Consider the following 21,075-nt stretch of genomic DNA (forward strand, 5'->3'; position numbering starts at 1 on the left):
ATAAAAACGGAAATAATTGCGAAAGTGATTTGCGTAATATTTTTATTTATATCCAATATAGATATATATATATATATATGTATAGGATGATATAATAATTTATGTAAATAACATTATGTTATATAATGAAAACAACAACGTGGTAATCATTATACTAGGCTCTCGTTTTTTAAGTTTTATTTACAATCCTATGTGACCATTCATGTAAGGGCCGTGTAAGAGGCGCTTCCTTCGATCTGTAAATTACAGCCTTCAGCTCGAGATTCTCAAACGTTCTATAATACTCTAATCATTATCAGCAATCACGAGAATTTATCGGTTTAGGTCCGACCGTGAGAGCGTCTCTCAACTTAAGGTATGTATGGTCTAGGAATCATCACGGTAACAGAGAAAGTTCCTGTCGGCATTAGGCATCGATTCACGAATACAGACAACAGTCTTCACGCACACGCACACGCACACGCACACGCACACGCATACGGATATACGTTTTTTTTTACTCTGATAGACTTCGACAATATAGCGTTAACAATCGAAAAATATTCACTTCGACAAATCGCGCGGTGCATCACACCATTTCACATCGGCCACGACATCATGATATACGTTTTGTGTATAAGTATATATATTTAATACTTGACTAGATCACTTTAGTTGTATTGACTCCCTCGTTAGTCTAGGTACTCAGAGACTATGGAGACACATAAAATGTCTGCTTATAAAAAAATACTTGGCTGAATGAATTAGAAACGTTAATGTAGTTGCTCATTTTTCTTTCTCACGATACGCGACATTTATCGGCGGATACAATAACGACAGCTAATGAAATTTGATCCCAATTTCAAGTATAATTAACGACAGTAGTAAATTGTCTGAAAACAGTCCCTCCTTCGTAACGTGTTTCTCGCTGTGGAGAAAATTTTCAGAGAAACTTGGCTGGCACTCATCACACGTAGAATTCAGACAGCATCTTAGCCGGCTCGTAGTCCATGTCTTCATTCTTGTACATATCCATGATCTGGAAAAGTTGTTTGTATGACTAAACCAATTATTTTCGGAACAATGAATTTGGTATTTAAAATGGTACTTAAATGGAGCAAAACTTATATTCAGATAATTTAAATTTTTATGCCAATTATTTTATCTTTTTGTAATTTAATTATTTTATCTTTTTGATTTTAATTTGTTATAATTTAAGAAAATTTAGCTCTATGAGAGAAAAAAATTTCAATAAACTTATATAGATTAATAAAATTAGATAAATAAAATTATATTAAAGGCACATATATATTTGTTAGAATCTTTTTAAAATATTATTTATGCAGTTTATGTTATTTGATTTCAATTATATCTCTATTTAGATATAAATATGTATAAATCACAAACGTACAGATTTCAAACATTGATAATAATACAAGTTTATAGCATCTTTCGAAAGTTTTCTATTTCTTCATCTTTTATAATAGAATTTATAATAAACATACGATAAAACCATTGTGATTATTCCCGGCAGAGATTAATGCTTTTTTTCATCAGTTTTCTTAAATTAATCTAAAATTCTGAAAAAGGCTTTGTATGTGATCACGGATGATTTCGATATAGCGTTGAAAAACTCAGTTTTGTAAAATAATCCGATGTGTAAAAATAATCATCTTAGCAAATAATTGCTCAGCAAAATTATTTATATTAAAGCAATATATTAAATACAGGTAACTGATGGTAACATATATTCGATAGCAATTCGATGCAGTTTCTAAAGACTTTAATAAAATAAATAGAAAAACATCGCAAAACCACATAGATAAAAAATTCTAATTTCAGTTAATCATAAAATTTTAATATTTCGAATTTGTTGTATCTTGCTTATTTAGAATTAAGGAGACTTCATTGGTTACTGTGTTATAAAACATAAAATTTAACAAATAGTAGGAAAAATAAAATTAAAAATTAAAATATTTTAAGAAAATAAGTTTATTGAGAAAATATTAAATAAAATGTAATAATTATATAACAAAATAAGAACGAAACACAATAATCAAAATTTAATATTCAATAAATAGAATTCAACTTAATTATAAAACAGAAATGTACAATAAATTGGATGTTCTAGCAATTTTATCAAATCTATATATACCACATCAATACGTATGTTATTCAAATAAATACATAAATATAAAAGACCTAAAATATTCTTAATTTTCTAGCAATTAACTTAATGGAATGTTAAAATGGACGTTTACGTATCAGATAGTATAAAAAAATTGCTTATGATTACAATCCATACATTAAACATATAAATCTATTGTTTCTCTACGTGCAAGCGCAATAAAAATAGCAAAGCTATACTATCGGGTAAACCTCTAGTCTAGCGAGAGTCTGTTGCCTTACCGCGTTCATATCCTTCTGCAGCTCCTCCAATTGCTTCTCGTGGACCACCTTTAGTTTCTCTTTCTCTCTGTTCTGTATCATCTGCGCAATTCTGCGCTCTTCCATAAACTTCTTCGTGTTGTTCTGCTGCTTCTCCCTGAGTCTACCCTCCTTGATTCCGCGCGTCTTCAAAGTCTTGTCGTTCATCACTTCCCTCGCGCTCTCCACCGACAGTCTCGCCTGTCGCGCGGTCATATCTTTCATCTCACGGTCGTGTCGCGCGGTCTGCTGTTTCTGTTGCGCCAGCTGCGCGGCCATGCACAATTTGCACAGCTGCGTCCGCCGCTCTTCCAGATGCCCGCGGACCAGATCGCGCTCCTCCCGGCGTTGCCTGTCGGCGAGATGCGACCACTGGGTCGTCTGTTCGGAAACGGCGCGACGAACGGTGGGGTCTCTCGAAAGTTCCGCTTTGCTATAACATTTTTATCAATCTTGTAATTTATTCTATTATTATGTTAATTATATTAATCATCATTTTCTCAATTTATCCATTGAACTCTCAATTCTACAAATTCTAAACTCTATCAGACCTGCGTGCACAAATGATCTTGCTTTATCCACTTTCTGAGAAAGTTTAACTTCTTTGAAAAAAAATTATATTTTAATTTTTTGTTTGCTTCAAACTCAGTTTGCTATTATTGTCTTAAAAGGATTGTCTTACGCTATATTTTAAAATAAAGAAAACCTTTTCTATCTTTTTCTCGAGCTTTGAAATTCTGAAATATTTAAACTTAATACAATAAACATAAAATTCTTAGTTATAAAAACTTTTAAAACTTTTAAATAAAAATTTTCTTTTGTCAAAGAAAGCCCGCTAAAAATTGCTTACTTTTTACCAATCTAAATAAGAGAAAATCTCCTTAACTAATAATAAAAATTATTCAATTTACTAATTAAATAAACACTTTTACAAAAATTGATTAAAATTATAAAGAAAATTAGAAATTTTAAATTAAAATTGTACGAAAATGACTAACTTTTTTCCCTTAAAAATCTTCTCTATTGCAACACAATGTTGCTTCTGGACAGTCAATTTCTCCTTGTGGTGCTTCTTTTTCAAAGACTCCAGTTCCTTTTGCTGTTTCCGTAATACTTTTTGATAACCCTTTTCTTGTCTCAAAGTCTCCAGAGTGATTGGATCAAACTTCATTTCCTCTGTAGAAATAAAATAAGTCGATTCGTTGTTCGCAATTGACAAATTTCTATATCTTGCAACTTACCTCTTGGTTTTGCTGCTTCTTGGTGATGAGATAACACGTTATTTTTGTTGTCCATATTGTTTTTGCTATCACTCTCTTCGATTCCCAGACCTCGCATTTTATTGTGCGACATGCTTTCCGATTTCTTGAATGCTCGCGGCGCCGTTAAAGCGTCCATAAATTCTAAATAATGATAAAAAGATGATAAAAAAAACATTGATTAATCAATTAATCATTAATACATATTTTGTTTAGAATTTATTTTTGGTAGAAAAATGGAGTTTTGAATAAAAGATATACTTATTAACTAAATTATCGTATTAAACAGATCGAATAGAAACGAGATATACATGAAATAGTTAATTTTGACAGAATTAACAGAAAATAATGCTGACTAAAATTATACGATCTATTGAAATTATAATTGTACAACTGCAAGGCTAAATAGTAGTATAAATTTATTATGCAGAAACATCGTTGATGTCGAACATACCTTCAAAGCCATCTGGCACATAGATTTTTATGTCAATGTTACAAAACAGCATAGGCAGAGACATAGGAAAATTGGCGTCGGTTCGCAACGCGATGTGCCGATATCCGGCCTGCAAACCGTCTAAAGGAACGATTCTCTGTCCTAGTACCTTGCCGTTCGATTCATCGTATACCGCGAATCTCAGAGCGGCCAAATCTGGTAGGACGACTTTCCTGAAGAGAAAGGGCTCTTCATTGTAAACGGGGTTCAAACCGTTGGCGGGGACCACTCTCGTGCGAAATTCCTTGCGTATCGTGTCGGTTGGTAGGCCATACATTTCGACCTCAACGTACGTCCCGACTTTCTTGTCGGATAAAAACTGGCCTGCTATTACCTATTACAATATGTTACAATAGTGAATCAATAATAAAGACAAATAGTGAAAGCGTTTTTAATCTTGAATAAACTTTTTATAGTTCTCTTCTTTGTATTTTATCTTATTTTCTGATTATTGATTATCCTAATACAAAGCACTGTTAATATATATAAAAGCCACGCCATATTATGCAAATTGTTCGATTTTTTAGGAAGAAAAAAAATGCAAAAAATTAGAATGCGATATCGCGAGTGACCTGGATTGTCATTCAGGAAAAAGAAACGTACCTGAACACTGCACTGTGTGGCGATCACTCCATCAACGGGACTCTCGGCGAAAGGGTCAAAGCTCCTATCAGCACGTCTCATGAAATCCGGCTTCAATAAATAGCCCGAAGATCCGTTGTACTCGAACTTTCCTTGATTCAGTTGCATAGGCAGATCCGCGGTTTGAAAGTTCAGCGACACCATTTGGCAGCCAGCGTTCCAGAAGACCTGTTTCGCGACGATCGATCATTGAGAGACTTTTCTTCGTGTTCCCCGTTGCGCAAATTGCGCTCTACAAGCTTGTGTTTTACCTGCGGCATATAGTTGGAAGAGTCGGCTCGTGTACCTTTCGGATAAATCCGGCTCATCTGCCGCTTGTTATAATTTACGAATTCAATGGCGGAGGTTTTCAAATAGTTCAAGCCAGTCGTTTCCGAGAAGGAAGACATATTGTGATGAATATTCCTTTCTGAAAATAGTAATTCGCTCTTAATCGCAATTTATCGATTAACACCATCCGTCACTCACAGTATAATTATAATTATAAATAAATTATAATTTTCTTTTAAAGAAACAAAAATTTCATCTACCTTCGGCTTCGTCGAAACTGGCGAACTTTACAGGTTGCGCATAGTTGACCATGGAAGACAGCCATGGATGTACATTGGTAGTACTTGGGATATAATTCTGAGCCGCTACTAATTCTATGCTTTCTCCAAAGCCTACTGAACCAGTGACAGATTGCTGTTGTTGAATGCCCGATGACGTTATGGATTCAGAACTTTCTTCCTGTAGACGTAGAGAAATATCACCGTTTTATCAAATGAAACGTCGATCGCTCAATTCGGTTAAGATGAAGAGTCACTGCCATGCTCAATTTAAGGATCATAATGATTGTTACTTTTACCGGTTGCTGTTCCACAGCGGCGGCGATCGCCGGCGGCGCACTGAAGTCTTCCTTGACTTCGTCCTCGATCACGAATTGACCTTGCTTGAAGAGCTCCAACTCCTGCTTCTCGACCTCGGGCTTTAGGCGCTTGTTCTTAATGATAATCTTGCGTTTCAACATACTGGGCGGCGGCAGCGGTACTCCTGGATCCAACTGTTTTAATGATATTTTAGCCATGAGTGCACTTAAAACCACTTATATGAAAGAGCCACCAAACTTTGCGTGATTTATCGTAAGCGTGAGTTTAATTCAAGAAATTCTTTAGAAAGAAACAAAGGAAAAAAATTCACTTACATTTTAATATTATGTGTTGATATTATAAAAAATTTAATGTAATTATATATCTTAATAATAATTAAAAAACATTTATTGGAGTAGATAATCCATATTATTTAAATTGATATTACAAGGTATTTTACAATATCTGATGTAATTAATCTATACGTATAAGAACTTACAGGATATTCTTTCAGGGGTTCCTTTAATAACAGATCACCCAGAATTTCGTCACAGTACTTGGCCAGTTTGTATTGCTGCTTCTTGCTACAATGATTTTCGAAGCTGAGAATCAATGGATATTCCGATGTAACGAAGGCCGTGTCTCTGACTGCGTATATAACGTCTCTGAATAGAATGTCGGTGCACATGGCTTTGCCGTGAGTGATTATCGGCTCCTCATCTTCCCCTTTGCCGTCCCAACAATCCAATTCGACGCACCTTTAAATTCGGATTGAAAAAAGAAAGAAACTAAAACCGGTAATTCTGATAGTTATCGATTGTTTGCTATTTTCTTACGAAGTGATCCTTTGTTTCTTTATTCATTAATAATTATCTTGTTAATCTATAAATTAATTAAATTAAAATTAATCGAAATATCATGGGAACCTAATTAAATAAAACTATTTAAACAAACGTAAAAAGTAATGATTGAAAAAAGTAAATATATTGCTAAACTAATTCCTAAAACTATGTTTTAATTTATTAGAAATAAGCTACACTGCTTTGTTATGCTTTCTGAAATAAAGATAGATCGGTATATCGATCTAAATGCAATATTATATATTCAAGTAGATGCATTCATAATCTGGTACAATCGATGCAGCTATAAATGCAACGGATATTGAAAATCGCTACAGTCGCAAATCGGGAATAATCATTACTTCCATATTTCATGTAACAATATCCCCTTACCTGCATCCTGCAAGTAAAACTTGTCTATACATTTCGACGCTGCTCTTCCCGCCGAATTGACGTCCGCTCAGGTATGTGTTGTGGCTCGAATTGATGTAATAATGCGCCAGAGGTTGGTCCATATCCATGTAAACGTCTAGTCTGTCGAGGAAAACTGGCGCGTTTTCGTCGGACATCAGGTACCTTATGAAGCCATCCTTCGTCATCGTTTCTGCAAGGGCGCAATTACGTATGAAAGAAGGTCGTTTTGAAGCTACAAGTTAAGCCGGTTCATTAATTCTTCAGTCCTGACTAAACCAGATGACACATAATCAATTGAACGATTCAATTTTGCAGGCTCATTAAAGTTTACTCTGTCTTTGATATCTTTGACATCTTAATGTCCTAATTTATCTAGTTTATAAAGAGACAAATGAAATATCTACAAGAGAATCAATACCTCACATGCTTCAAAGACGCGAGCGATAAGGTTTAATTTTAGATAAGTTCGTGAGAATTGTTCGAGGGAAACGTTGCGAAAATACATGATTTGTTTATCAAGCTCTTACTTTCATTACGCGCAACCTCATTCTGCTCGTAATCATTGATGATCTCCATTGCACGTTTCTCGTCATAGAGGGGGTAGAGAATTTCATTCAGGGTCGGATCTCTTTGCTTCTCGTTGAGAAAGGTGATCAGTTGCTCCAGGTTAATTGTATCGCCCTCCGTTCGCCCTTTGCCCTGCGTTCTACAATTTTCAAGATAAATAATCGGTCACGTTAATTAACATAAAACCTTCTGCTTGCGTTACGTTAAAATAAATCCAAATTATAAGGTTTTGCAAAACATAAAACACATGTATGTATATGTATAAAAATTTGTATATACATACATATGCGTGTAAAATATATACAACGAATAATGTAAGGTAATTAAAATTCGTAATTAGGAGTTCTCGTTAAGAGAAATTTTTTTCACCTAACGTAATTCTCTTAACGGTAATTAAAATTCGTAATTAGGAGAAGTAAACTCGTCAAGCAAATTTTTTTTTCTACACAGAAAATATCCATTTAGATACACTTTCTCCGAAAAGTACTCACATCGACTGAAATAATTCCTCTATGTCGTTCCTCGGGCATATTTTGTGATAAAGCGCGTAGAATGCGTCGAAGGTAAAGTCGTCGGGTTCTATCACGTCGTTCTAAATATTAAAAAATGCATTCTTATCTTTGCAATATTTTAGCAATAAAAATGTCGTAGATCATCAATGATTCATTTTAATAACCATCAAGATACCTTTCCGCTAGGTAGGCCTAACTCAGAGAGACACTGGTAAACAAGCTTCTCCGTTTTGCCGGACGCGAAAGTTCTCGCGACCACTTTCACTGGAACTTTTCCATTGGGGTCTACCAGCATCCTGAGTCGCATCCAACTAAAATTGTACAAAATGCTGCTTTATTCACGATTTTATTACTTCTTCGAAAATATGTATATAGATAGAAGAGAACATTTAATATCAGAATTACGGTTTGATATAATATATATTTTTGTCAACTTTCAGAAGGTACTATAAATTTCATTAAGTCTTTGATACCATAAAAGTCTTCGATATCATAAAATGTAATATAATCTCATTTAAAAAAAAAAGAAAGTAAAAAAAACATTTAAAAAAATATATAATTTAGAAAGAAAAATGATTTCGGAAGCTCTGTAATTTCTGCTGAGAGTTAAATCGATTTTGCTTATCTTGTTGCAAATCGAATACCCTTTTGCGTCGGAGAGGAATTAGAGAAACGCAAAGTTATGCTACATACGTCGATCGCGGAACACGTTTATGGCTAATTATTTCACAAAGGTAAACAGCACTGTTGTTTACAGACACGTTAGTGCAAGCGTATATAAATGCGTTGGCAAACTCACTGTTTCTTCAGACATGTAAGCGGGCAAGCGTTATTCGCTTTGACGTTGTGCGTAATCGATCGAACGCCGTCCAACCATACCTATGACGACATACACGAATAAAGTATCATCAGATTGTTCTTTTTATGGAATGAGAGACTATATTAAGTCCGTTGCGAGATAGAGATGTTAATCTTAAGGTGGCATTAAAGTAATCTTATCGGTTGTTACATCGCGATGTGACGCTACATTCGTTATACCTACGTAGGTGTACGAATGTAGCGTCACACAAGTTCTATTTATACTCGGGGATAAATAATTTTGCTACCTCAGCATATATTTTGACGCTATTGCATATTTCATATAAAAACGACTAAACTTTGCTGCTTTTAATGTCACTGATTTTTAGTAACCTTAATGTACAAAAGACACGTGAAGCTAATAAGCTTCGAGTAAAGAGCAATTAAGTAAATGATGCTGTTCAATAATATCTTAAACATCTTAGTAATTAAGCATAATGTTTACAAATTGTTTCAATAATTGTCAATTTGTGTAATAACAATTTAGCATAGTCAGTATATAGAATACGTGAGAAGGAATTGATGGTAATACGATATACAGAACCGTGTACAGCACATTCACGCTATTTCCTTATCTTTGCAGTAAAAACTAGCGATAAATTCTCTGGAAAAATGACACGGAAACACGTAACGGAAAGAGGTAAAAGAGCTGTACGAGGCAACTTAACCGAGAAGTTCAGCATAATCGCGACTATGCGATTATACGTTTATAGATTATAAGTTTATATCACATCATATAATCGTCGTATATCGCAGGAGATATTAAGAAAAAGTATTAACTATTATTGATAGCATATTCCAATCTAATATCGTTAATATAACAACACTATACTATTTATATCCGCGATAAACTATCAGAAAGCATCAGTTTCATCAGGGACGATAGTGTCCCTAAACGCTATATCGGCGTCGTATCAGCCAGATCAGCCAGCTCTAATAATACTTTACTTGACCGATAAATCGAATGGCATGTCGATGCTGGTGTTTCCGACGTTATCACGATTAGTGTGCGGCATGGCACGTGTGTTACCTTGGCTGTGGCAGGATCCGGACATACGACGTGCTGATAATTGATGTTGGTGTAATCGACGCCAGAACAGATGGTCAGACTTTTGTCTTCCAACTGCTCGCCATGCTTGCTGAGCAGCTTGTCGAATAACTTGGGGTCCTGCTTGAAATGCGTCGCTTTTATTAGCTATTAGATGTTACCGTGTCTTTTTCCTTCTTTTCTTTTTTTTTTTTTTTTTTATCAATTTGATCGACAAGTACTTTTACAGCGAATTAGTGCGATTGTCGTAACTTTAACAAATCTGAGAGCGCTATTATCGTAATCTTGAAGCGACAGAACATTGTTTATTTTACCTTAGGAACGCCTCCGGCTCTGATGTCGCTCACTTGACACAACTCAATAACATCTCCATCCTGCAAGGAGAAGAGAGAGTAAAAATAAATTGCGTGTACTTAGAACTCGTAGGATGCTAAGAGATGAGTGTCCGAGATACCTCGTTCTTTTTGATGTCGAAACGAATGAAAGGGCACAAACAAAAGAGCAAACAAAAAAATCCTCTCACCTTTCCCTCGCTCTGCCAATAGATGAAGAAACCATACTCGTCGGCTTTGAACAGGCAATTCAGCTCGATTTCAGTGTTATCCTTCTCCTCCGTCCAACGATCGAAGACGCAGCCGGTACGGAGTGCTTCCGGCACCTCAATCTGCCAGTTGAACTCGAACCTCTTCGTCATCTCCGCGTCGTTCCACCAACTTCCGGCAAAGTCAGCCTAGATACGGCGTCTTCCGATTCTGCCAACAAAGATCAGTATCGCGTTAAAAAGCCGTCTTTCCTATACTGGTCACTGTCAAATCGAGTATCTGCTTTACGTCCGGGGCTTTGAAGTTCGACATTTATACCTCGCATTCCTCGTATCCGTCCGTAAATTATTCCGATGAATTAAGATTGCACGGTATATCCGTGCGAGATACTTACCATTCGTATGCAGCGAATGTAAATCTCAGAGAGTTTATATTTTGCATGAATCTGTAAGTTTGATGTTTATTCAATGTACATCAGTTTACATGACGGAGGTACGAACTTCTATAAACGATAAATGCCCATAGTGCGAAGGCATGGTATATATAATACCGAATACGTAATTAAACCTTGAGAAATTACTGTCGTTAATTGTATAAGATGAGCTGATTGGCAAAACACGCAGTAACGCTGATATTCAGGTGGACTTTGTTCTAACACGCAACTTATCTCGTTAGAGCTCTTGTTTGACCGGGTATTTAGTTATAGTTAATTATTAGCCCCGATCTGTGTATGGCCTCCGATAAGCAACACGTATGAACGTAATACCTCAATAGAGCGGACTGAGCCTTCTGGACCTTAATCGGGCATTTAACCCCTTTAGAAAATAAAGTCTCAAGGTTTCTTGAACTTTAACCTATCGGCCTATAACACGCAAGCAAACGCCAATATTAAAATCATTACAATTAATTAGAGACTGGCCTAGAGAAAACAGCATTTTCTCCAATTAATTATTAAAGTCATTTTTAGGGATTCCATGAAAAAAAAAAATTTCGCTAAATAACGGAGTCAATAAAATTTTAATTACATTTAATGCTCCACTGTATTATGTGAAAGTTATTTTTAAAGAATATTTATCTTGCTTCAAAATTTAATGTACATGCAGGAATATCCTATTTCATTATTAAAAAACAAAAAGTGCACCCATTGTTGCTTTTGTTATCTCCCAATAATACTCATTATCATTAACGCGATCAATACTGCCTTATTTACTAATTCGTTAATAGTTTTAGTCACGGACAAATGTGAATATATTTCGTATTTTAACATTTAAAATCGAGCAGATCATTGAGAATATCTTTTTTCCCCACAAGATTGCGCACAGCTTTGAACGTACTTCGGCGATCTCTCTTTTTCTGTCCTCAGAAAATAAATGTGAAAGTTTTTATTGTACAATGACGTTGAATAATTATTTAATGCCTTGGCGTCACATAATGTATGCGTCAATACCTTAATTCTCATTTACATATTTTACGTATATTCCTTCCTTTCTTTACACGAGTTTCCAATTATTCTTATTTTCATTAGTTCTTCTTTTTCTTTTCGACGACATATAAAAAGCTTGAATGGAGCACATTCTCTTTCTTCTTCTCTTTTTTTTAGATATTTCTTACTCTTATTTTTGAGCCTGCGAGAGTTTTTGCCTACGGAAAATAGAGGATTGAAATTAGAATAGAATACGTTACAATGAAACTGAAAAGCTGCAGCACTTGCATAGAAAATGGGAAAAAAGCTGACATTGAGAAAAGACGTCATCGCACACTTTGTTATACAGAAGCTATAGTTCGAAGGAAATGCGGCTTAAGTTCCTTTTTTTGCACACAACGTAGCGTTATGAAACTCTTTCTGATGATATAAATAAATATCTTTTGTGTGTTATATGACGTGCAGTGTTCGCTATATAGTTGCATCATACAAGTTCTGAAAAATATGTTACACGAATATCGTTATTTAAAAGTTTGGCGATATAAGTGAATTTTCTTTTATCTGACGTACAGTATATACAATATTTAAGATGTACATATTATGAAATATATGTACATGTTTATTTAGAAGTATTTGTATTACAGAACGTTTCTCACTTGAATCATTCATTGGCTTTTGGATTTTGGATAATCGATAGTTCGTCACGCTACAGAGAGCCTTTTAGCATCGTTGCACCGATTAACCTTTATGACAAACCTACACTATGTAGGACAAGGCACACTTAAATGTTGAATGCCGAGTGAAAAGAGTCATATCGAAAGTTTTGTCATATATTATTACAACATTATTACATGTATCATAAAATCGTGAAAGGTACTCACAATGTTAAGAGCGTCTCTTCCGAGTTGACTTGCTCATTTTAACCCGCTGCACCTGCAACAAAATATTTTATAAACTCTAATGTAAATGTTAATAATTGAAAACTGCCTCTACAGAATATTCTCAACGATGCAAAATGTGTTTGTTTAAAAAGTGGATGCTGCAGGAATCGATACAGCAAAATTATTATGCAACGAAAGATATATTTTCTTTATACTTAAGTCTCTTTCTGTCAGATGTCAGAGCTTGAAAAAGATCCAATTTAACATCGCAGAACCCATTTATTTTTCGCAGTTACCCCCCCTTATATCACCCCATTCTATTAACCGGCGATGTTAATTATATCTACGGGCAGACACGTGCTTTTCTGAAATGAAGGTTTCACTCTTCGATTAAGTGACTCAATCGATACCTCTGTATAATTACGAGACTTACGTAACAGGTTAAGTATATAAAATCTAGATAATAACCTTTGCGTCATTAAGTCTATTCGTTCAATGGCGTATCCTAATTATAACATAGATAGATAATGTTTCTCACTATCTCTAACTAGAAGAAAAGCAATATTGACAACAGTCACGAGAGAAAGCTGTATAGCTATAACGTATCAAGTAAATTAATTGTGCAAAAGTTTTATTCCCAAAAGTTTTTTTTTGTGTTTAAAAAATAATAGAAACGAAATAAGTAAACACAAAACTACATGTGCAGAGTAAAGTTACAAAATGTTTTTGGGTCACGCTACTGACAAAAGAGGTTCGGAAGATAATTGTAATTTGAAAATGTCTAAAAATACAGTCATAAAATGTGTTTCGTCGTAATTTCTTCAAATATTTTCTTAAAATATTTAATTAATTAAAATGGTTATCGACGAGATTACTTTACCATGAGATTATGAAATTGCTCTCTTCTATTATCTAGATTAAAAATACATCAAAGTAATTGCAAAGGGTAGTAAACAACAACCAGTGTGACGTATTACTCTCAAGATTTTTATTAATAGATGACGCGGCATTTCGTTGTCTTTACGTAAAGGCCACTCCAGTACATCTCTCGACTGCAGCTTCGTCTACGACTGTCATCTACGTAAAAGTTATCTTCGGAATAAATTAAAAATAAATCAACGAATTGTAGAATCTCATTTTTAATGTCAGAATCACTAAGAATAAGAATATTGAATTGCATGACAAAAAAATATATCTATTAATTATTTAAACACTTTTTAATAGTAGAAAACATAAATTATTATTATTAAAACGCAAAGTAGTTTTGTAGATTTTGAAAAATATACACAAATATTAATGTGTTATATAATTAAATTAAACATATTTCAAACATTTTCTTTATTTATACAGAAATAAATTTTTTTGCTTTTACATTAATACTTTATTTAATTTGCTAGATAGATATACTTTACTGTGTAATTTAGAATTTAATATTTTATCATAGTGTAACACTATGTTTACTAGAAATTTTATTGTAGATATTGGTATCAATATGTATATCGCTAACGGATATCCCAATCTCTATCGCGACTTATCTTAATTAGATGTATGAGGAAATGGAAGTTACCAGACGCTATATTCCGTATCTACGTACTACCGTATGTGAGAAGTGCATTTACGATTAAATACACATTTTTAAGCGCGACCGTAAAAATATTTGCGGCAAACCAACTCTTGCTCACATATAAAAAATAACAGACCTCCTCAAAAAGTTCTTGTAACTCAAATTTCGCATTATCAGTTTGTCACAGTTTTTACAGAACTTACGATGATTTATATTGTTTATTTATATTTATTGTTCTCATATTTTCTATAACAACTATCATATTTGTTGCATTTTGCATATATTTTGCGAGAAAAAACATATTGAATATAGGAGAACTAAATTTAAATTATATTACACATTAAACCTGAAAATACATCTGTACTGTTAAGAATTTTGGCAAGATATATGTATTTCTGTTGCAATAAATTTTCACTACGTTTCCGGAATCCAAAAACGAGGCATGTTCGCATTTTGATCTATTATTAGATATCGACCTATAATTTTCAATCCGCAAATCTAAAGATACTTCAACGATAAAGTTATCCTTGAGAGTTTCAGCGTAATATTATGATGTTGAAACTGTAGTAAGATCTTTAAGGCTTTTGAATTTCGATTGAAGTTTAAAATTGAAAATGATTCAAGTGCAAGAACATGTGTGGAAGAAGGCTATAAATGCTAGCTCGGCATATTGGCAATAACGTAGATATGGCAGCGAAACATAAAATTACAAGAGAGGGAGAGAGTAAACATTACATTAATAAATGAGATACTTGGAGATGAAGTAGTTCGTAGCGATGACTCGCATATTTTATCATCACGGTCAACTTATATTTTGCAAAATATATTTCTTGTTATGATATACTGCTGTAAAAAGATATTTGATAAATTAAAATAATTACTAAAATAATAAATGAGTAAAATAGTTAGATGATATTTAACAAATTAGAATAATTAAACCTATTATACAAACAAATCGGCTCTCTGTTTAGTATATAAATCAGTTTGAACAAGTTATATACATATATGTATATATATGCCGATAATGGAAAACACTCAATTCTGTTGTCTCAAACACCTTGACCTATAACTTTTGTCGAAGAAAGATGGAGATACGAGAGAGGACTGCGAAACAAGTTTTCGGAAAGAATAAACGCAGAAATTTCAAAAGCAGAGGTTTCGAATCTCGCCAAACTTGTTACATCGGTGACCGCAACTTCCGAGAATTAGCCACATCCTCCCGGATGTTTTCTACCCGCGGCAACGCTGTTTATTCAGTTGATTTCGCAGAAAAGATGAATTCGATTACTGATGCCATCGATTTGTCAAACGATCAGCTGACGTCGCAATTTCGTGTGTAGCGCGTCGATCGTGGACGAGGTAACGGAATTACCACGAAATATTGCAAAATATTGCGACGCAGGAGAGGAGGCGAGGCGGTACTTGCATTAGAAATACACGAAGTGGAAACGCTCGATGCGCGCCGAATGCAAGTGCGAGTGCCGATGCCGTTAATATCATCTGTAATCGGCCACCGACGTGTATCTCGTTAATATACGCGGGCGTTACAACGCGTGTTCTTATATAAACAGCGTGTGTATACGGGGCGCATAAACAGACGAGCGTTACGAAAATATACGTACAAACGTGTGACTCGTGCCGCTGTGCCTCCTTCTCTTCGACAAACGATGGAAACGTTCTTAGAGCCCGGCAACCTGCGTATTCCCACGAGCTAACCGCATTAACGATGCGTTATAATTTATGACTATCATGCACGATCCCCATTGCACTCCGCACCGCGATCTCGTTAACGCAGCATTAATAGCACCAAGATGGCGGGTGAAAGTAAGACTGAAGATAAGAAATCGGTTTGATTAAGATAGCCCGGTATTGTTCTAGTTAATCATCGATAACGGTTGATACAATAATTGCAAAACACGTCATTGTCTTAATATTTAATTTAAAGATTCAGAAAATAATGTGTGTAAAATGAACGATAAATTTATTATAAATTAATTAACTAAATAAATATAATATTAATTGTAAAATAATGTAGCGTTCTTCTTTCAGGCTAAAAATATTGATTTTATTTGTAGAGCTATTTTCGTTTACATATAAATAGTTTAGCAGCGTGGTTTGTAAATAGTTTATCTTTTAAATAGAAATGATTTATTTAGCACTGCGATAAAAACAAAAATTTATGTTGGTTTATAATCTCTTACGGCAAAATATGGAAATACTGACTCCATCTCTTATATCTAATCCTTTTCATCTTCACATACACATCTAATTTCTTATAAAATTTATTTACATCATCGTGTATCAATCGTTCTTTGCATATCAAACATGATTTTGACGCGTGTGCCCTACATATGATCTAGTATACTCTATATATTGTTTTTGCACACGTTCGTAACTTTCGCCGCATCCGTAAGCACCAGGAAATTTTCAACAAAATATAGCGCTTCGTTATCCATAATTACAGAATATTTAACACAAAAGCTCTGGCTTCCAGAAATTTAATGCAATTATATGAACGCAAATTTGCAAAAATTTTAATAACTCTTTCTCACGCTTGCATAAGTAATTTATTTATAAATTTATCTTTCACACATTATTTAGTATGTTTTGACCTTTTAAACGTAGAGAAATTTTTTTATTATATACGTAATGCAAATAATTTTTATGTAGATAAATCTTTTTATTATACGTAATGTAAATAATGTTTATCGCTACAATTTATTATCTGTCATAAAATCATCGTACCCATAACAGTATACACGACATCATTAATGCCTATCCATATGAAGTTGGCTGCGTTCAGAGTTTATCTTTTTCTTTTCAATGTGAAAGGCAGTAGAAGGTGAAAGATAAACTCTGAATACGGCCAACTTCAGAGGTGTAGGCATTAATGACGCCGTTGTACCATAACCACCATAACAGTATTATTTGGTAATTGTAATATTTTTTAATTTATTTTTCTATATTATAACAGAGTTATTTATGCAACTAATTCTTTTATTAGTGACAAGAAATATTTTATAATTATTTTTATTGATTACGGGTGAAGTTGTTTAATCGTCAAATAAAATCGAGTTTCTCTTATTATTATAAATTTAATTAATACAATGAGTTTAATTAATTAAAAATTTTAAATAATTTACAGAATTAATATCAAAATGCTTCTGCACGAAATTATTAATGTAGCGTGAAAAGTATTAGAGCGAAACCATCCAAGTCAAGATTTACATAATTAGCGAAAAAACATGGTAATATTAAATATTGTCTTTTGCGGAAAATTAATTGCTAAACGACCGTGATTCAATTACCTAATACGGATTAATAATTATATAATTTCCGGAGCTTTGGAGGTTGAATTATACCGTCGCGACATTGACCGCTCAATCACTTAATGGCCACTTTAAGAAGAATAGAAACAAATGAGGCTTATGACCTGACTGCCTCTGTTTTTGAGTAGACATATTACGTAACTCTGTATACATTGCATATATGTTAAGCTTTGTATACGCCTGTCAGTGAACTATGAAATTTAATACTTATCAAACTTAATAAGAAACATTAGTACGTAATATTAAGTCGAGAGTAGATATATTTGCTAATATTTATTCAAGGAAAGAGAGAGAAAAAAATAAGTAAAATTTATCATACTTTCAAGTTGTAATCTTTTGAGATTTAGATAACAGGTAATTAAAAAATATTAAAGAAAGGGAATATTAAAGAAAAGGAACAATTTTTTATTTTATAAAAAATATCCGAGACATGTAAGAAATTAAAAAAAAAACATTGTAGGGAGAGAAGAAAGAAGTAAGGAATAAAAATTAAAAATTAAGAAGCAGCAGCATCTTATATTTATCGAAAAAGTTATTTGGTATGTTATTTAGAAAGAGAGAAAAAAAGTTATATATTACTTAATTATTCACGCGCTTCTCATAACAATGTCACGTGGGTCGTGGCTTTGTTATTAGCTGCATCAGTTTTTATAAGTTGTGTTATGTCTTTCATCGTTATCCGTACAATTTCAAGTATACAACAGATATAGCTCCCGATGAAAAATGCGTTATGCAATATGTTTACGATCGTAATTCATTCGCTTCTCGTGTTTGCATTCTGTGCGGTTAACGCAAAAGAAACCGATGACTCGCTATATCCGTATTATCGTTAAAATTTACGAGCGCACTTCTCTGTTATACGATGCAGAACTTGCCGGAAGATCACAAATATTTCAAGACACAAATCCGAGCTTCCAAAAATATTTGCAATCGTAGGTACGATATACACACGGATATCTTGTGCAATTACATGAACCAACAAGCCCGCATTTTATCCGAAGATAAAACTTGCTTCGCAATGAGTTTCTCGTGAGATCACCGTTCAATTGAACAATTGCGTAATTAAAGTTTCCTCTGAGCCTGTTATTGCGTTTTTGTGGCAGTTCTCATTCCGAGAAACGTGCTGCGTTTTTGTTGCTACGCACAAAGGGATCAGGAGATAATAATAACTTTTGAGATTAATTTTCTTAAAGATAGAAAACATCTTCCGATATGATTACTCCAATTATTAAGCTTCAAAAAGAAACTCTGACTCTTCGTGTACACATGTATAACGTTTGAGAAAGCCACGATTAAATAAGGGAATACATACAGCGTTCCATGATTGATATCCGCGAATTGTTTTGTACGGGATAGATATGTACTTATATATTATTAAAAGAAGCTGAGCGTCTTGTTGGAGCGTCTGTTGCTCCGTTTTTGCTCAAGTATACGTGCCAGTGAGATTGGCGCCTATTTGAGGCATGCACTATAGCGACATGCACTGTAGTGCCATTTGATTTCCTCGGCAATCGCGCCGAGGTAACGAGAAGCTTTGCGAGGTGTAAATGGTATTCGCGACACGTCCCGCCTCGACGAATACGGCGTACCGACGAATGGCCGGTTGATGACGGATAAGAAATCCGAGGAATCAGGTGTCGGACCGACGCGACGCGACGCGACGCGACGCGACGGCCGACCTGGTCTGACCTCGCGACGGGAATTTCGTAGCATTCGCGCACCGCACGACGGCGGCGGCGGCGACGGCGGCGCCTCTGGGTTCCCTTGACCTCGAAAATCCCTCGGGAAGCCCGTGCAGTCAGGGTCGTGTCCCGATATTCACCGCGGCCTCTATTCTCGCGCGCGCACCTATCTCTCGCGCCTTATTCGCGGCTTATCTCCCGCGACGATAGCGCGGCGCTGCTAATTAGCGAGTCGGCCGAGTCGTCGTCGCTCCGATCCGCTCTCTTCCTCGCGCGCGCGTGTACGTTGTACGCGCGTGGTAGCACGTATGGGCGGCACGCACACGCGAAGCGACGACGCACGGCCGTCGCGCGTCGCGCGTCGGAGTTAGCGAGAGAAGGTGCGGAAAAGTATAATGAGAAAAGGAGAAAGACAGAGAGACAGCGAGAGAGCGAGCGAGTACCGCGTGGCGCTGGCGCTGGCGCGAGTGCGAGTACGCACGTACGGCGCGTCTGATTAATGGTTGCTGAACGAGATTGACCCATTCTTTTATTAAACAATATGTCTCTCGGGAATCGCTTTAATAATTGGCGGTATCATAGTTACACGGTAAAACACTTTAATTTATCATGACCGGAGAAAGTGGATTGCAACTGTAATACGGTCGCGTCCTCCGCGCCTTCGCGTAATATGATATGAGTAATTAGCGGTTAATAGTAATGCGCACGTAGGAAGCGATAATGCATTTGGACATCGCAGTCCGGCTCAATCTTGATGGTACGCCCTTTATATGCAAATTAATTACACACGCGCAGCGCTAGAGCAAGGCACCGCTCAATTCAGAGCGCTCGCCGATCTAATGGACGGAAATATTACTCCGTATACTCTTAATAAATACATTTAACGCTGAAAGTAAAAGGCTCGGTACTTGACCTATATTTCAAGTAAAAATAATTAGAAACCAAACATTAGCAGATTACGTTTAGCAAAGATTGGAGGGAGCCTAGAGTTGGAAAAATCTTATTAACGAGGGCAATTGTCGGCAGACTTTATGCGGAAACGCGCGTGTGAATCTGCGTGAACGCGGAGACCGGAAGCGAATGTCACTCGCTGATAGACGAAAAATACGGAAGCGGAGTTTTTCCAACCGGTGCGCGGCGTGTGTACGTGTGCGCGCGTGCAAGAGCGCGGCGGCACGCGTGACACGTCTCATGACCGCGCAGAGTGGCGGAACGCACGACGTCGGCACTGTAACGCGCGCGCGTGTGCGCGCACGGTCGTCTCGTTACGTCCGTCATGAAGAATTTCGCGATGCGAATTTCTCAGTCTTACCGCTGAATCGGATTCCCCGCCCGCGCGTGATTATCCGTCGAACAACGAGAGCGGCAGCGACGACGGCAGCGGCGGCGGCGGCGGCGGCGGCGGCGATCTCATCCTCCGGCGGCGTAGCTCCGCGCGCACATCAGCTTCGCGGGCGGCACACCGCGAGCGGCGAAAATTTCAAAGTGGAAAACCGAGAGTTTAGCGGCCGAAGACGGCGTCTGGGTGCGCGTGAAACTGGCGCTCCGGCGCCGGACGTCCTCCAAGCGCGATGGAAGAAACTGACGCTGCCGCGCCGTTTCTGTTAACGGGCGAACCAGGAACCAGCCGTCTGGCTCGATACCGTCTTTTTCCCCTGCGCGCATGTGCGCGCTCGTGACCGTCATTCAGTTTCCACCACATCTCGTCGGCAAGAACGAGATCTGCTGCCTCCGAGGCTATTGCATCACAAGCGTGGGGAACGCCGAA

The 21,075-nt window shown here is 36.1% G+C and overlaps 1 protein-coding gene across 3 annotated transcripts; it reads right to left on the reverse strand.

Annotated features, from left to right (window-relative positions):
• Positions 1 to 25: 25 nt before the first annotated feature.
• LOC139774744 (1-phosphatidylinositol 4,5-bisphosphate phosphodiesterase) lies at positions 26 to 20,889 on the reverse strand. Of its 3 annotated transcripts, none has more exons than XM_071710172.1 (20): positions 20,620 to 20,889; positions 12,733 to 12,784; positions 10,410 to 10,638; positions 10,201 to 10,260; positions 9,869 to 10,009; positions 8,780 to 8,859; positions 8,156 to 8,291; positions 7,960 to 8,060; positions 7,429 to 7,607; positions 6,881 to 7,091; positions 6,148 to 6,406; positions 5,642 to 5,842; positions 5,331 to 5,529; positions 5,052 to 5,209; positions 4,762 to 4,968; positions 4,120 to 4,492; positions 3,648 to 3,809; positions 3,405 to 3,582; positions 2,389 to 2,839; positions 26 to 1,018 (listed from the first exon to the last, which is right to left on the reverse strand). In XM_071710172.1, the coding sequence occupies exons 3-20, from the start codon at positions 10,578 to 10,580 to the stop codon at positions 947 to 949; spliced, it is 3,339 nt and encodes a 1,112-aa protein (XP_071566273.1). In that variant the 5' UTR covers positions 10,581 to 10,638; positions 12,733 to 12,784; positions 20,620 to 20,889; the 3' UTR covers positions 26 to 946. The 3 variants fall into 3 exon arrangements, with proteins under 3 accessions (XP_071566273.1, XP_071566274.1, XP_071566275.1); XM_071710173.1 differs by having other exon boundaries at positions 9,869 to 10,006; positions 20,620 to 20,888; XM_071710174.1 differs by having other exon boundaries at positions 5,648 to 5,842; positions 20,620 to 20,888.
• Between the last annotated feature and the right edge of the window lie 186 nt (positions 20,890 to 21,075).

The sequence above is a fragment of the Temnothorax nylanderi genome, unplaced genomic scaffold (genome assembly GCF_030848795.1).
Source record: "Temnothorax nylanderi isolate EJ_2023f unplaced genomic scaffold, tnyl_v1.0 TNYL_tig0086_pilon, whole genome shotgun sequence".
In the NCBI taxonomy this organism is placed as follows: domain Eukaryota; kingdom Metazoa; phylum Arthropoda; class Insecta; order Hymenoptera; family Formicidae; genus Temnothorax; species Temnothorax nylanderi.